Source organism: Sturnira hondurensis, unplaced genomic scaffold, assembly GCF_014824575.4.
Source record: "Sturnira hondurensis isolate 20B ecotype Veracruz unplaced genomic scaffold, ASM1482457v3 Scaffold0022908, whole genome shotgun sequence".
NCBI lineage: Eukaryota > Metazoa > Chordata > Mammalia > Chiroptera > Phyllostomidae > Sturnira > Sturnira hondurensis.
In genome coordinates, this window is record NW_028095539.1 from 2,391,593 (window position 1) to 2,410,131 (window position 18,539).

At 39.9% G+C, this 18,539-nt stretch overlaps 1 protein-coding gene across 7 annotated transcripts in view; it reads right to left on the reverse strand.

Annotated features, from left to right (window-relative positions):
* The window catches only part of MAPKAP1 (MAPK associated protein 1), a 211,292-nt gene that overhangs the window by 181,143 nt on the left and 11,610 nt on the right, over window positions 1–18,539 (reverse strand). For 4 of the 7 annotated variants that reach the window (XM_037036875.1, XM_037036877.1, XM_037036878.1 and 1 more), the window contains 2 exons: window positions 4,793–5,120; window positions 2,323–2,412 (listed from right to left, as the gene is read on the reverse strand). The exons of 2 other annotated variants lie outside the window; for them this stretch is intronic. In XM_037036875.1, coding sequence (XP_036892770.1) covers window positions 2,323–2,412; window positions 4,793–5,051 — 349 coding nt within the window. In that variant the 5' untranslated portion in view covers window positions 5,052–5,120. Of the gene's footprint in view, window positions 1–2,322; window positions 2,413–4,792; window positions 5,121–12,209; window positions 12,274–18,539 lie in introns of all 7 variants that reach the window. One more of the 7 variants, XM_037036876.1, reaches the window with a different exon arrangement.

Genomic DNA, 18,539 nt, shown 5'->3' on the forward strand with positions numbered 1-18,539 from the left:
TAGTGGACTGCTGGCTCCCCTTTTCTAACACATTTCAGGATACCCAGAATGCCAAGCTGTGCTATTGATGGAACCCAGCTTAACACAGAAGTCAAAGACATTCCTTTGTGCACTGATGAGGTTCACTCTAAATGTCAGGAGTAACCACCAGGTGAGCTACTGGTCTGGCAAGAATCAAGGTCAACATTTCAAAGCATGAACAGGAAGATTAGGAGCTTTTCCAGAAATAAGATCACAGGATCAATTACTGAAATCTGTAAGAGGCAAAAATAAGAGGAACAAAAGAGGGTGAAAGAAATATTCATATATAATGGATAACGTTGTTAGCAAATGAAAATAAAAAGGGGCCTATTTATTTCTCCAATGTATTCTGTAAAACACTAAACAGATGTTAAAGTAGATTAAATTTTAAGGGATGAATGGGAGATACATCAAAATTTATTATATGTATGTAATTATTACATTAGTAGATGCATCAAAATTTAAGTTGAACTTATTTCTCACATTTTAAAAGGGATTAATATTTGAGGCATTCTATTCATCCTATTATTTACTTATCATTTTTTAAGACACGGAAGTGAAGAAGACAAAACAAAGGGCAGCTGGAGAAATGGGCTTAGATAACCTGACTTTGTTCATTAAAAAGAGATTAATAGGAAAAGCATTAACATGTAAAAAAGTGAATAATATAAATCATATAAAGGTTTTTCAGTCTGTGCTAAATACAACAGAGAGAAGTATTAGCTGGTTCAACAAAAAAGAACAGGCCCTAGCTGGTGTGGTTCAGTTGGCTGGAGCACTGTCCCATTCAACTCCTGCTCAAGGCACATGCCTATGTTGTGGGTTTGATCCTCGGTCAGGGCCCATACGAGAAGGCAACCTATCAATGGTTCTCTTTCACACCGATGTCTGTCTGTCTGTCTCTCCTTCCTTTACTCTCTCTCTACAAGCAATGAAGAAATATCCTCAGTAGAGGATAAGAAAAGAAAAAGACCAGCCTAGAGAGATTTCTAATGTATCCAGAAGAATATAGTCCTGGCCAGGTAGCTCAGGTGGGCAGTGTTATCCTGATATGCCAAGGTTGCAGGTTTGAACCCCTGTTCAGGGTACACACAAGATCAACCAAGGAATGCATAAATAAATCAATTTTCCAAAAAAAGAAGAAGAAGAATATAGGAAGGCCAAGAAATCAGATGTAAAAAAGAAGTGGGATTGCAGCTTCTAACTTACTCAGCATTTTAAAGGAACCATTAAGAAATCAGACCCACTGAGCACTCAGGTTACAAGCATCGTAAGGAGAAAGCAATAACCACTTAAAATAGCATAGTTTAGCAGAAAGAGATTGGCCTTCAGATGCAGACCGTGCTAGACACAAAACACGGCTCCATACTGCACTACCCCTACCTAGCCTTGTAACTTCAGCAAGTTGAATCTTTCTGAGCCTCAGTGTCATCTGTCTCTGTGACAGATATGTACACCTTATAAGATGGGTGCATTGGAGGTAATGCATGTGAAGTGCTTAGAACAGCACTAGATAGGTGCTGATGTTGATGTAATCATCACGAATATTGTTAGTTTTATAATAGTATGCAGTAATGGAGTCAGTCAACAAAAATTTATTGGACATCTATTAAATGCCAGGGTAGCACTGGGAGGTGCTGGAAGATACAGAAGACAGACTGCAGACATTTCTTTGAAAGAAGAAAAAAAGAGAAAGTCTAGGAAACATAATATAAACATGGGAAAATATTTCAATAGCATTTTATTTTGAAATTTTCTAAAGTCTTCCCTTCTTACTGAGATTGAAGCTTTGAAAATATATACTAATATGTATTTTCTTAATATATTTATCATATGAACATATACTGCAAATGCTAATAATATCATTAACGTAATGGCTTTAGGGTAAAGGAAGAGAACTAGCAATATGCAAAAATGATGGTTGCTGGGGCCACTCATAAGGCAAGGTAAAGTCTAAGCTGGAACGGCCAGGAGGAATCTATAGCCCAGAGGCCCCCTCAAATCATAGGTACTCCGTGGGTATAAGAACAAGGTACCAGCACGACAGTCTGTACCAAATGTGCCTGCCCTGCACACAGCAATTCCTGGGACCCAGAATGAAGAGTGGCCAGAAAGATGAGACCCAAAGAACACCCAGCTTCGGAAGACCAAGGCACCCAAGTGAAAAAGTCCAAAGTTCAAAACACAAAAGGTATCTGTCCAGAGGATTTAAAAGAATGATTTAAAAATAAAAGCTCTTATACAATAATACATACTAAATATATAAAGCTCAAGTTAACAATTAAAATTATTTCCATTTACCTGATTGCTTAGAATTTCTTTCTTTCCACTGAATATTTTTGCATTTGATCTGGTTTTGTCTCTCTTTTCGAAGTCGTTCTAATCTTTGAGCTTGAAAAGAAATATTATAACTATAAGTTTGTCAATGAAAGTTTACTATAAACAAAGACATAATTAACTACCTTCATATGAATAAAGATGTTTTATTTGCATATGTAGGGAAAAGTCATAAAATTTTAAAGGTGACACCCCTGAAAAGCAAATACCAACAAAAACATGAAAATATTCTTGATTTATAATTGAAATTAGAGGATATAAAACATTAATAGAGATCATAAAGATAGTATTAACATGGAAGAGAATAATAAAATGTGAAAACTTCTGTGATTAATATGACATTTCATTATATAAATCATTAATAACGGTCTTAAAGGAATTTTAATGCACAAATGAACTGAAGTGAATATTACATTACAGGAATAAAATTACTGTTATGAATTACTTTACCCGTTTCAAAAATTAAAGATAAATGAACTCAGACTAGACTATTAAAGTTTTAAATATAAAATCCTTTATCTAAAAATCATGAAAATTATAAAATGTCAAAGCTATATAAATTAGCATAGCTTTTCTTCAGTGGGCTGAAACAGTTTATAGGTAGTAAAATAAATGATTTGTATCTTTGTAACATTAGTCAAATCTTAAAAAGAATAATTTTTCTTATACAAAATTTTAAGATACGCTGAAAGTATTAAAAAGTAAATTCCCTGGTCACAGGATACCCACAATCTTAATTAATTATTAGCATATAAGTGTTATTTCAGGAAATTCCAACAATAATAAAGTGTCACCTAAAGTTACGCATTTGTGATTATATTACCACAGGCCAACCAACCTCGAAAAATCAGGTGAACAATCTTTTAAACCAACACTGTCCGGGTCCATTAACAACTGCTGTGTAAGGAGACCACGGTGACAAAGACAGTCCCCACTGATGCCATCACTTGAAATTAGTCTCCTCTTGCACCTCCTACCTTGGCACATGCTAACAACAAATAAATAGGTAAACTTCTCTTTCAAGGTAGGGAATCGTACACTTCTGTTTCAGCACTGTAGTAGGGAAATGCAAACTTATCTTGCCAGAAATTTAAACTATGCTGGCAAAAGCATTCTGACAATGTCACTATATCTAACCAAATCCTCCTCCATTCAATTGCAAATAATAAATGTGAAGGGTAAAGCCAATGTAATATAATCATGAAGCTCTCAATTGAGCAGCAGTCTCCTACTGAAATCCATTCAACCTGTCACATGAGATATCATCTCAATAACCTACAAGGAAGTCAGTTTCAACTAGAGAACTGAGAATCAATGGTTCTAAATTATATTCATACCTTCACTCAAATCCTATTTTGATAAAAGTGCCTTTAGATACTAGAAAAATGCTATTAATTATTTTAATCATGAGAACAAACTATTCTTTGTGGATGTCACAGAACACTGAATTCTGAACCAAAACCTTAACATGCCTTTCCCTGTCAGTTGTGCTCTGCTCTACCTGTAGTCTCCGTCAAGGACACTTTACATTTGGAACATGAAAGCAAACACATAAATATCTTCATTGTTCTACTACATCTCCTGCCACTACTTTTCCTAGGAGGTAGCCGGCTACTGCTACTGATTAGATTGTATTTTCTGGTTATCCTCGTCCCTCCCCAAAATCTCTTAGACTGTCCTGTGTAGCAGAACTATCTTACATATTCTAAATAACTTATCTAAGTCAAGGTCTTGGTTCATCACATTTCCCTTGAAACAGTTTCAAACAAATATAAACTGGAAAATGGGCAATGATAAGCCTTTAAAAGCTGGTAACTAAATATCAGCTGAGCACTTTCATGCCACAAAGATCAAAGTGCAGAGATCAACTTAAGAAAATAAAGGGAATGTATGGAAAACACAGGCACCTTTTCTAATCTCACACCCAGTGTAGTAATTCCTATGAAAAACAGCCCTAATCAATATTCAGCTGTCTCCCTCTCATCCCCCAACCCTCGTGATCCCTCCAGGGGCAAGAACTGTCTCAGGCAGCATCCTGTCCAGGTGGGTCAGCTGCCTGTAAGAAAGGTTCTGTATTGTGTCAACCTGAAATCTGCCTCCAGGCAGCTACCTGCTGGGACTGATGTTGCTCTGCTGAAGATACTCAAATCCATGTGCCTTTCTACAGACTTTTCAGAACAGAACACCCAATGTGCCTCTCCTAGTCAACTTTTTCACTAGGCCTCTTCTGCGTCTTTCTAACAACATCATTCCAGAGTCTCTCCTTTCACAATTGTGGAAATGGGATCTTGCTTAGACTCACACTTGGTGTTCATACACGCATGTTCCTGTTAGTACACAGAGCTTGAACCTAGTCCAACGTAATGCATTGTTCTGTAAGAATGTTTACTGATTTAAAGCTCACAAGACATGACTAAAAGGAAATGTTTATTACCTGTATTTGAGCGTCTTCTAATACCAAAGTCCCAACTTGAGGTAATATCGACTGACTGGGCATATACATAGCCCTGAGTCTCACCATTGCTTCCCTGAATTTCTGACCCACTGTCTCCAGGCATTGAAGGAGGATGAATCTTCTCTAGGTCAACATCATGATCAATGAGAACCATCTCACACATTCCTGTGTCATCACTGGTCACATGTGACTGTCGAATATGAGCTAGAATGATAGTTGGATTGTCCAAGAAGGCCATCCTTTCTGTGGGCCAATTTCCTTAAAAGGCTATTTTCTCCTCTTCATATTGTTTCACGGGCTCACCTACCTAGAAACATGATGTACACAGCAATATTTAAGAATAAAGCAGAAAATGACTGAATCATTTCGCAAACAAATTCAGAGCGGTAAAACAGTACCTTGAAAATCAACATTTACCCCAGTGCCTAGGAGCTTAAAAGGATTAAGTCTAAGCTGAAAGGAAATCCTTATGAGTATTAGGGGCTAAGGCTCTAGTCAATGAGAACTCCAGGTATCCAGGGAAGGTGGCTTGCTCTCTTGCAGAACAAATAACAGTTAACTCCTTAGTCCACTTGAAGCCCGTAACTACTGTTAACACAATTAATTGTCCTTTCTTTCTCCCTTTATTCCATGCAGTCTTCTCATTACTTTATAAGGTGACAGAGGAACAACTTGTATCTTTGTCAAATGATGTGCTAAAGTATGACATCGTATTTCTTCAGTTCACATCTCCCACCCCCATCATATGGTTGTGAAGTATCTAGAACAGCACAAACAGCGCTTTCTGAGTGGCTAGAAATTCTACAAAAATGTACCATCAAAGTAATTTTGTTCAATAAATACATTTTCCTTCCTCCTGATTTAAGATAGCACTGTGCTTTAAAAATAAAACTTATTAATCAAACTTGTCTGTTACCAGATTCATTTCTTATTTTAGAAACCTAATTATAAGAACTGCTTCTGGAACCCTGTTAAAACTGCAGCGCTGTTTATTCTGGGAACAAGATGGTACCTCCTCGGTTCAATGGCAATACACGACAAAGAAAATATTACAGAACAGTGGTCAAGAACCAAAGGCCCTACAGGCAAAACCGGGTTCAAGTCCTGACACCATTCCTCGCTAGCTACATGACCTTGGTGAAAACAGCAGTAACGGCTTCGGGCCTGCCTCCTCCCTCGTTCGTCAACTGAGTCTCACACAGGAGACAGTGGAAATGAAGCGCTCCAAAGAGTACCTGGCTCGTAACTGAACAGTAGCTGCTATTAATGATGGTGGCAAAAATATCATCACCAGTTTTAGCTTTCATTTTTTGTTCAAAGTGATCCTAAAAAAAAAACCCCAACAATGTGCCCTTCTTTAGTAAGTTCACAGAAGGTAAAACAAGCATGTGCTTCCTTTGTGACCGAGGACACTGCAGGTCATCTGAGTCACCTCCCTACTTCTCTAAAGTCCATATGAAGTGCCAGGACGTGAAAGCTGGATAGAACGTGCTCCTTCACACGGTCCCAGAATTTATTTCTAGAAAGATCTGTAACACCAGATTCCCTTGTGGTTTGTTTCTTCTAGAAATGGAACATGGGAGAAATCTAGTTAAGAAATCATTATAGCTTACTCAGGTTTTAAAATATTTTGTCTGGTAACATATTCTATTGACATCATTTGATGGATCTTGAAATAAAAATACGGCAATTAAGAGAAAGTTTAACTGAGGAGCATCTCTAACCACACAAATTATATTAATCTTCATTTTTTTTCCTTTAAATATATTCACTGAGTACTTATTTTACACTGAGGTTAATGGGAAATGCCAAGGCTAGTAAGGGTTCCCTGAATCAGAGAGTGGATACCCTCACACAGGCACAATGTATCTCTGAACATAATGGGAGTCTTCTAAGTGTCAAGTTTCTGAGGCACTCAGTCTCAGAAATGTTAATGTCAGCCCATCAATGTATTAATGAAAAATACATTACAGATTGAAAGGGAATATTTAAATTTACGTAAGAAAATAAAAACTTCTCATATAACCACAAAAAGATGTATACAACCACAGAATTACTTATACGGGAGAGTATTGTTTTGTAACAGACCCACAGGATCACAGATTGCCAGCGCTGCAAACATCCTCGTAGCAATCCTGGTTAAGAGTCTTCCCCATAAAAGGAAGGCAACTAGTTGCCAGCAAGAGGGGCAGGTGCTTTCAACTTCATACTGAATAGTTCTGTCCTGCAAAAACAAGTGCTTCAGTGAAGAACCAACATTTAGTGGGTGTTCTGGCACTAAAAAGGCAAAGGGCAAAGCACAACAAAAGTATAGTGAAGTACACACAACAGGATCTTTTCAAGGAAAATGAATTCGCTCCATCACCTCTTACGAAGGAAGGAGTTACAGGCAGGCACACACCAACTCCCTAACTTCATCCTTACAGAACAGAGCCCTTAAAACACCCCAACACAAGCAGATATCTTCTCTATTAATACAGTATGACTTCAGCCCTGGCTTGTGTAGCTCAGTGGATTGAGCACAGGCCTGCGAACTAGAGCATCGTGGTTCGATTCCCAGTCAGGGCACATGCCTGGGTTGCAGGCTGGTTCTGTGCAGGTCAACTCCCAGCAGGGGATGCACAAAAAGAAAAAAAAAGAGGGAGAGAAACATGTTTCTCTCCCTCTCTCCTTCCACTCTAAAGATACATAAATAAATAAAACCTTTAAAAAATACAGTATGACTTCATACAACGAGGAATCTGTACAATTCACTCAAGAAATATGCATTCAATACCAGCTCAGATAGGGAACTCCACACAGGACTGCCGGGGAAGCGTGCTTCCCACCTCCTATGACACGGACTTGAGGACTCAGACTGTAAGTCCCACAAGGACAGGGGCTACAATACCACACCTTCTGGCAGCAGAGGATTTTACACATGTCAGGAGTTCAAAACGTGTTGCTGCCTGACTTGCAAGGACTGTAGAGATTAGACATATATGAGCATGTCATGTGTAGGTGTGATCGTAAAGAAAGGTTGCCTTTTCTCCATTAATACAGTTCAAGAGCTTGTCTTCACTGTGCCCTTCGAAACTGTCACCCTGGGACACTTCTCCAACACTACTTTTCAAAACCAAAGAATGTGTTTTAAATCACTTTAAGAGCAGCAAATTATCACCTGAAGGTATATTTAATTGCAAAGACAAAGATAAAAACAAGTATTTCCTTTGATCAGTTGTGCAAAAATTAAAAATGCTTAAAACCTAACGATGCAGAGGTTCAGAAAAATGGGACTTCTCAGTGGTCAATTTGGGAAGATGGAAACATTCTGTAAACAGATGAGGTGACGACTGCACAACGCAGTGAATGTACTTAATGCCACTGAACTGTACACTTAAAATGGTTAAATGGTAAATTCTGTTATATATACATTTTTAAATTTTTTTGTTTTTTAATCCTTACCAGAAGATACATTCATTGATTTTAGAGAGAGAGGAAGGCGGGGGGTGGGGAGGAGAGAAACATTGATGTGAGATAGAAACACCGATCACACCCTGGCTGGTGTGGTTCAGTGGACTGAGCACTAGCTTGTGAACCAAAAGGTCACCAGTTCGATTCCCAGTCAGGGCACATGCCTGGGTTTTGGGCCAAGGTCCCCAGTAGGGGGCGTGGGAGAGGCAACCACACATTGATGTTTCTCTCCCACCTTTCCCGTCTCTAGAAATAAATAAAATCATAAAAAAAAAAAAAAAAAGAAACACTGATCACTTACCTCCCGTATGCACCCCGACGAGGGATCGAACCTGCAACCTAGGTAGGAGCCCTGATTGGAAACGGAACCTGCAACCTTTTGGTATATGGAATGAAACTCTTAAGAACTGAGCCACCAGTGAGGGCAGTTTTTAAATTTTTTTAAAAATGTCTACAAAATGCCAGATTAAACAAAATTAAATGTTTTCTTCGTGCTGTTCATAGCACTTTTTCCAAGTTTCTAAATCATTAATGTATATTGTGAAGCTGCGAGTAGGGAATCTGATAACACAACATATTCCAAATCCCAAACTTGTTTGATTCCTAAACATTTTTTCCCCTACGAAAACCAAAATAAACTGATGTAAAATAGTTACCAAGACCATCGCTTAGAAATGCTACTCTATACACTTGTACAAACGCTATTTCTTCAGGCCCTGAATGACTTTCCTGGATGCCACCAATCTTTGGCGCTGAGAGAGCTGGTCCTTTTTTTATGCCTTTAGACTACAGGATTGACAATAATTTCAGGCTCCAGGAGGTCTGTTCCCCTAAGATGTCCTACCTTTCACAGGTTCTCCAACTTTTTAACTTCAGGTTCCTCAAAACATACAGATTTCTTTTACCAAAAATGGAAGCATGGGGACATGACACAGACTAGGAGGATGGTAAGAGATGTCCCAAGATGGCATGACCATTTTTAATGCACTGGGTGGGTCTTTTATACTTTATTCATTCATTCAACAAATATGTATTAAGTTCCTACTATGTGCTAAGTGTGGTTCCAGGTACAATTTGGGTAGTATTGCCACTTTACGTGACCATTTGTGTTGGTTAACGGTCATATAACGCCTGTGATAACGTGGCAGCTGCCCTAAGTGGGGGAGGAAATTGTTAGGTTTTAATGGGCATCAAGTCTCAATACAAATATATTTTAAATAATAACTTTATACACACACACCCTCCAAGCTATTTGTAATAGCTAATGCAAGAACATAGGGTACGACACGATAAGAGTAGGTAAGAAAAGTGCCAAAAGGGAAGTAACTCATAATGAATCAAAGCCAGGACCTGCCACAAGATCTTGTACATTTCCTACAGAGAGACTCCAGAATCTCAGGGGCAAAAAGCAATTATAGCTAACCTTGTAACAAAAGCTACATTTGTTCTTTCCTTTTTACATGGATTAATGCATATAATGCTCAAAATAATCTTATAAGATAGTTAGTATTTTTATCCCCATTTTACAGATGAAGACATTGACAGGTTAAGAACTGCCAAAAGCCAGACAGATAAGAACAAGAATCAAATCCCAGAGCTTGGGCTCTTAACCACCATGCAGCTTCTCAGAACAAAGAGAAGCAAAGAATTATAACAATTGCAATAAACACGATTTTTAAAAATCCTGATATTGAGCTCTTTCGGTTCTGGGGCCCGTGAGAAATCTCTCCCGAGGGTTTTTGTGAAAGATGTAAGACAGCAAATGTGTCGGGCAGTGGACTAGACCCTTAGCCTCCCCTCCGCTGATGCAACACAGATCTGTGCAACACCAAAAAATAAACAGCACATGTAATGGCTGCTCAAATACAAAAGTCACAGCGTTTTACACATGAAAGGGACTTCAGAGATCATATATTTGCTGACCTGTTAGGTCTAACTAAATTCTTAGGTTTGAGTACTTTTTGAAAATCCCTAGAGATTTAGGCAACTTCAGCTACAAAGCCCATACCTGTTTCTTTAAATAACTCCCACCAAAAGGCCCCCTATAACTGTACACTCCCTGAGGACCTGAAATAGGCAGCAACATGACTTAAAATGCTCAAGTTCAGCCAGTGGTTCAAAGGAAATTCCCTTTCCTGAGCTTTCAAAACACTCCACACCCTCACTTTTCTCTGCCAGAGAGACTTCGGGTCCCCTCACCTGAGATCTGTGAAAACCTGTCTTAATAAGCAACAGCCTGAGGCTTCTCAAAGGTCTGCAAATTCCCAATCAAAAATTACTGCTGTCCCGTCAATGTGTCATATAAATGTTGGCATGTTAATTGTGTATTTATAATACTGTTAATGGTTAGTTAATTTACCTCCCACACTATTATTGCACTTGAAATGATTTAACGTCTGCTGAGGGAGTTACCAACATGTAACAGCAGATTGTAGGTTTTCATTTTCTTACCTTTCCACACTGTACCCCTACTTCATGCTGTTAGCATTAAGCAAGTTAAATGTGATTCCTACACAGGATTCCTTCCGAGTGTTATAGAAACGCTACATTCATTTTGCACAACAAGGAATGATCACAGGTTAGAAAATCAAGTGCCTTTTAATTATATGCAAAACCTTCATTTACGAAAATGAAAAGACCCTGTTTTTAACTGTGATTTAAACATTATTTGATCTAGTTAAAGATCAGAATTTATATCTCCTGGAATTTAAAAATAATTGAAATGACCATTAAAATAAAATGCACTTTATTGCTTTTAAATCTATTTTTAACTCTCTCCAATTTAACTCTAAATTAAATCTTCACTTTTTAGACCAGCAAAAATTAAGCCTTTTTTCCCCCTCCTCAAGGAATTAAAAATCTCTTCCACATGAATATGCCTAATTTCATTAAACAGAAAATAGTGAGATTATATATCTGGAGTTTAAATTTTCCTTTCACATTTTTGTTTCTATATATTTTGACTAAAGGCACTTGCTAGACTAAATCAAAATAACAGAAAAGAAATGCCTGTATCTTCTTTGGAATATTATGGGATTCATTCACTACACATCACTGAGAGCTAGGCACTGAGAACCCTACAAAAAATTGTATGAACCCTGCTCAGCAGCCTCCAGAGGCTCCCCAAGGTCTGCAGACAAGCTGTGTCCTATGTTGATGTAACAGAAACACGAGGCGACACACACTGCCCACCAAACACTGCACAATATGTTTTCCAAGAGACAAGAAAAGCACAGGCTTCGGGAAAGCAGTCCCATTTTAGGATGGCTATGCTTTCCTTAGACAGAATCACAAAGAAAACAGCAATAGATGACACTTCCTGAGCTCCTACTATCAGCTGTACTTCTCACACATCAATATATTTCATCCCTATAATCACCACAGAGTATAGGCATTAATATTACCCCCATTTTATAGATTAAAAATAAAGGAATTAAGTAACTTTCTCGAGGTCACATGGTGGATTTTTAAAAGGCCAGTCTTTGCAGCTCCTCCCATCAAGAAGAGGCGGAGCCTAGTAGGGGGTCAGTGGCCCAACGGCTGACACCTCAGACTATGGTCAGGAGAAAAGGTGGAGTCTGTTTCCCCACAGCTACAGTCTGGGCTCACATTTGCTTTGAGTAACAGGATGTAGTAGAAGAAATGCTGTGGGACTTCTGAACCTTGGCCACAAGAGACTTTACAGCTTCTGCTGTTGCCATTGGCAAATACCTGAATCATGGGAAGAAGCCTGGGGTGTATGACTGCATGGAGAGGCTCAGATGTCATTTCAGCTTTCCTGCCGAGGCTTCCTGAAGAGTGGCTAAGGACATGGGGACCAGCCAGACCCCCACACCAGAATAGGTGTGTCCTAACAAATATCCCCTTTGACAAAAGGACACTGGTCCTTGATTTTTCTTTTCTTGTACCATTAACCTCCACCTAAAATGTCTCTGAATCTTACCATCTGCCAAGATCCAGTGAAAGGGAGCCTGGTACAGTACAGCGCCTCTCAGACTTGTCCACACCTGAAGGGCAGAGGAGAGCGGCCATGAATCAAGGTACGCAAAACCCCAGGGAAGCCAACTAAAGCATTGTGCTGTAAGAAACTTATTTTAGAATCACTCATATTTGCATTCTGCCCTATAATACACTATACCTGTATTTATTTTAATAGAAAAAATGTTTTAGCTCTGAATGTATCACTAAGATTGATGATACTCCAAGAAGATGTGCCACGCTTACCTTGTGGCTTCTAATACCTCCTGGCACATATTGGAATTCTCATAATCCCAATGTGAACAACAAAGTCCAGTGGGAAAACATAGACTTTAGTGTCCGAAATATCTACTTTGGCATCATATGGCAAACCGAAAGATCACCAGTTCGATTCCCGGTCAGGGCACATGCCTGGGTTTTGGGCCAGGTTCCTGGTTGGGGGAGTGCAAGAGACAACCAATCGATGTTACTCTGGCACATTGATGTCTCTCTCCCCCTCTAAGAAAAAATAAAATCTTTTAAAAAACCCTGTAATTATTAACACCAAAGTACACACAAAGTTCTAAATACAAGTTAGCCTATAATCTCTATTATCCTACAGCTATTATAAAACCTGCATTTTCAAAGTGTTTTGAAATACTGTTTATTAGCAGCAATAGCTGTAAAACTTCAGACAACCTAACCACCCACCACCCCCAAAACTCCATGCCTGCCAACAGTTCTGGCAGTTAAAGCAAATCTGCCCTAGTTGGGTATAGTGGAGCCCTAAATTATTTTTCCAATCGGTGCTGTCTTTTGACATAATACATTTGACAAGTGTGAAAATAAATCACTTTATGCTTTACTTTAAGATTTCAGGTTAAAATGTTTATACTTTTACCTACAATGAAGAAATGATAATGCCAAAGAAATGATAATGCCAAAGAAATTAAATTGCTTCTCAATGTGAAATTACCAGTGTAGGTGCTAAAACCAGAAATAGCACTCAACCATCCATCAAATACTCATTTGTTGATTTCATTCATTTGATAAGTACCTATAAAGCACTTACTATGTGCCAGGCAATGGAAATACAACACTGAGTAATTTAAACAATTGAAAAAGACTTGGCCACTGCCTCCCTGAGGCCGGAAGTCCCTATGATAGTCAAAATTCTAGGATGGCTCCAGGAATCCTCACCCCTTGGCAACACTTCCAGTCTCTTTTAGACCTTTCACCTGAGTGTGGGTGAAACCTGAGTTGCTTCTAGCCAACAGAGGTGATGGGAGAGCCACTTCCTATTACATAAGCCTCCACCACAAACAACTGAAGAGACAGATTCTAAGCCAGAGATTTTCCTGCAGGCCTTGAAGAAGCAAATCGCCATGTTACGAAACTACATGTACATGGCAAGGACCTGAGAGTGGCCTCTAGGAGCTGAAAGAGGTCCCAGTCAACAAGTAGCAAGAAAATGGGGCCCTCTGCTAAAAACCTGAGCACGCTTGGAAAGAGATCATCCCACAGTCCAGCCTAAAGATAAAGACGGGGCCAGCTGATGTCTTGATTGCATCCCTTTGAGGCCCCAGCAGAAAAGCCAGCTGGAGCCATGACTCCTAACCCACTGTGAAACAATAAATCTGTCTTGTTTGAAGCCACTAAATTTGCTATAGTGTTACACAGCAATAGAAATGAAAAGCTGTATTTCTTTAAACTCAGCCTTCTTTACCTGGCTACCTTCTGCTCACTCTTCAAAACCCAGCTCAATGGTCTATCTTTCAAGAAACTTTCCTAATGACACCCTTAAACCAGGTGAGCTTTCTTCTTTGTGGTCCACTGTCCTTTGTCATCACCATTTCTACCAGATAATTAATCCAGCTTATTAGTAGTAGGTGCTATGCATTTGCTGAATTTATTCATTTAACCAATATTTACTGAATGCTTACTACGTGCCACTGTTCTAGAGGCAGAGAGTGCAACAGAAAGCAAAGCAGTCAGAGAGTCCTGCCCTCGTGGAGTTCATATCCTAATGCAGGAAACAGACAAAATAGAGATGTTTATTATACATATGTATAGTTAAGTTAGAAGTGCTGTTGGGAAAAACAGTGCAGGGACAGCAACAGGGCATGCCAGGTGGGTGGACCCACAACTGAAATTACAAATAAAGTAGTCAAATGCTTTACAAGAAGGTGCCATGTGAGTTGTTGCTTAAAGGAGGTGAGTGAACAAGCCATGTGGCCTCCCGAGCAAAGTGTCTCATCAAGCGGACAGGACATGCCAGCACTGCTCAAGAGGGAGCAAGGAGTAGAGGATGACATCTCAAATCGTGTAGAGCCTTGCAGGCCATTCTAAGGACTATGCTTTTACTTCAAGTAAAATGGAGAATCACAGGAGGATTGTGGGCAGAGCAGTAATATGACCTCACATTTTAAAAGGATCTCTCTGGCTGCTCTGTTAGGGATTAAAGAAATGAATGAATGAATGAATGAACGAACAAACTAATCATAGTGTTTCCTATTAAAATAATAATCTGTTTATATGCTGTTTTTCTCTTCTAAACTATAAGCCCCCTAAGGACACTGACTACCTTATTCATCACAATGCTAGCAGTTTGTAGCAGAATGTGGCTGGCATCCAATAAAAGTTCAGGGGAAAATGAATAGATGAATGAATCTCTCTTGTTCCCAGGGGGTCATGCCATGACTTCCACCCCACACAAAAAGGCTCCTCATCCTTGGTGCTGGTTCAGTAGAGGGTCTCCCGCTACAGTCTAAGATTTATTTTTCTTTTATTGTCTCCATGATTTCCGAAGTTTGCTTAAACAAGTAGAAGAATTCAATAGAGTTATGTTTCCACTTACCTGGCTCTCAAGTTAACCACATCAGTGAAGGGAGGCAACATAGTTTACTGCAATCATCACCACTCAGAAAACCTGAATTCCAATTCCCTAATTACCAGAGACCTAATTTTATGTCACTTCTTCAGACCTATTTTACACAACAGTCCGTTTTTTGCATCTATTAAACAAGCAGATTGAACTATAAAAGGGGCCTTTTCAGCTCTCAAATTCTACTCCAATTACATATGAGGAGGAGGAGGAGGAGTCTGTGCCTGGGGTTTTACACTAGAGTCCAAATCAAGTTCTGTGTGTTATTGCTTCATCCTGTTTTTCCTCAAAGGTCAGAATCCCATTGCATGTTTTACTTATATCACTGTGCCATGGTTCCGACTCCAAGGGTGGGGAGGTACAAAAAACATCTTTTTTTGACAAAGAAAATTTTAATAGTATCAAGATTTTTTCTCTGGTTGATGTGGCTCAATGGACTGAGCACCAGCCTGTGAACCAAAAAGTAGCCTGTTCGATTCCCAATCAGGGCACATGCCTAGGCTGTAGGCCACATTCTCAGTACAGGGCACACAAAAGGCAACCGCACACTGATGTTTCTCTTCCTTTCTTCCTCCCTACCTTCCCCTCTTTAAATTAATTAATTAATTAATAAAACTATTTTGGCAGCAAACCCTCTACAAAGACAAATCATGCTGATTAATTTGATTGATTAATTACTATCGCCACCTATATTTTTAATGCTATTATGCATAGAAACTGGTTCCTAAAACTCCAAAAGCTAAAGTTAATAAACACATCTGTAATATCAGGTTACTCCCTGGTCTATGATGAATCATTTTTTTTCATTTTTTTATATATATTTTATTGATGATACCATTACAGTTGTTCTATTCCCCCCCTGCATTCCCCTCCACCCACAAACCCCCTCCCCCACCATTCTCTCCCCCTTAGTTTATATAACCATGTGTCTCAAGTTCTTTGGATTCTATATTTCCCCCACTATTCTCCCCCTCCCCCCTATCTATTTTCTACCTACTGTCTATGCTATTTCCTGTACCTTCTCCCCCCTTCTCCTCCTCCCACTCCCCTGTTGCAAACCCTCCATGTGTTCTTCATTTCTATGGTTCCACTCCTGATCTAGCTGTCCTCTTGGTTTGCTTTTGTTTTAGGTGTGGTTGTTAATAACTGTGAGTTTGCTGTCCTTTCACTGTTCATATTTTTCATCTTCTTTTTCTTAGATAAGTCCCTTTAGCATTTCATATAACAAGGGCTTGGTGATGATGAACTCCTTGAATTTGACCTTATCTGAGAAGCACTTTATCTGTCCTTCCATTCTAAATGAAAGCTTTGCTGGATAGAGCAATCTTAGATGTAGGTCTTTGGATTTCATGACTTGGAATACTTCCTTCCAGCCCCTTCTTGCCTGTAAGGTCTCTTTTGAGAAATCCGCTGACAGTCTGATGGGCACTCCTTTGTAGGTGACTGTCCCCTTATCTCTTGCTGCTTCTAGGATTCTCTCCTTCATTTTAATCTTGGCTAATGTAATTATGATGTGCCTTGGTATGTTCCTTCTTGGGTCCAACTTCTTTGGGACTCTCTGAGCTTCCTGGATTTCCTGGAAGTCTATTTCCTTTGCCAGACTGGGGAAGTTCTCCTTTATTATTTGTTCAAATAAGTTTTCCACTCGTGGCTGTTTCTTTCCCCCTTCTGGTACCCCTATAATCTGGATGTTGGAACATTTAAAGATGTCCTGAAGGTTCCTAAGCCTCTCCTCATTTTTTTGAATTATTTCTTCATTCCTTTCTGGTTGGATGTTTCATTCTTCCTTCTGGTCCATTCCATTGATTTGAGTCTCAGTTTCCTTTCCATCACTATTGGTTTCCTGTGCATCTCCCTTCATTTCAATTACTTTAGCCTTCACATGTTCCTCTAATTTGTGACTATAATCTACCAGTTCTGTGAGCATCCTGATAAACAGTGTCTTGAACTGTGCATCTGAGAGGCTGGCAATCTCTTGGTTGCCTAGAGTTGTCGGCTCTGGGGCTTTGAGTTCTTCTTGAGACATCTTTTCTACTGTTCGTGCCTGTTATGTATCAGGATCAGAGCCCTAGGTGTTCACCAGGGCGAGGCAACTCAGTTGCTGGGTTGTGACCCTGTATGTGGGGGCGGAGTCAAAGAGGAGCAATGGCGATCCCGTCTGCTACCTCCTGCCACGGCCCCCACAGGTGCTGCAGCTGCCACCATCACCGGGGCCTGCGTATTTCATCCCACTGCACTCAAATGTGCCACCGCCGTCAGCCCTCCACCACTGGGTTTGCCCTCTGGGGCCCGCGTGGTCCGTCTCACTGTGCGCGAATGTTCGACCGCGGTCAGTCTGCCCCGCAACCCGACTGGTTCCGGGCTGCCTGTGCGCCTAGGTCGGGGCATCTTTCCTGCCCTGACCCTGCTCAGCTGCTGGCTCCACCCCTCTTACTGTCCCCGTTGAACGGGACTTCCGTATAATTCAACAACTTTCGTTGTTGTGGGACTTCCGTATAATTCAGTTTTCTGTTCTTTGGCTGTGTCTTTGTTCTCCAAACCTTTGCTGTATTCAAACTTGGTTGTGGGAGAAGGCACAGTGTTTCCACCTACGCCTCCATCTTGGCGGAAGTCCTCTATGATGAATCTTGAAAGATGGTAAGGTGGAGGGTTGGAATACAGGTCAGAGAAACAAACTTGTCTCTCCCAAGCAGAAGAGACAGCATGAGACAAGATATTAAAACAAGAAACTACAGAACATGTATTCAGTAACTGAAACTACATGAAATTCAGAGTTGCAGCTGAGATTAGCATTTTAAAGGGACTGGGCAGGCAGGTACACAGAAGATTAATCTGATAGATGAGACACAAGATTGGTTATAAACTGCTAACTCAGGGAAGAGTTGATGAAATCTTAAGGCAGTGAACAATAGGTCTATGGATTTAAGATACAGTTAAGAAGTATTTAGGAGATAAAATTGGTAAAAATTGGTGACTGAGTGAATGTGGAGGGTTACGGAGATGGGGAAAGTTTATGGTTTGCATGATAGCACCAACAAATGCAACTGCGGACCGAAATGTAGGAAGCCTAAGAGGCAGACTGGAAATGAGAAATTACATTTCAGACACACTGAGCTTGAGACACCTGTGGATTACCTGGATAGAGACCCACCATGACGCAAACCTGAGAGCCCAGGCAAAAGGTCTGAGCAAATTTGGGAGATGACAGCATATGTGACACATGAAGGACTGCAAACCTGAAGCCTGGGAGAAAGGTCTGTGCGAATTTGGAAGACATCAACATATACACAACAGATGAAGCCATGGCAGTAAATGAGCTTCCCCAGGGAGAATAGGTAAGGAAGGAAGGACAGAAATACAGGACAAAACCCAAGGAACAGCAGTGGTTAAAGGATGGGCTGAGAAAAAGGAACCTCAGAAGCTGTGAAAACC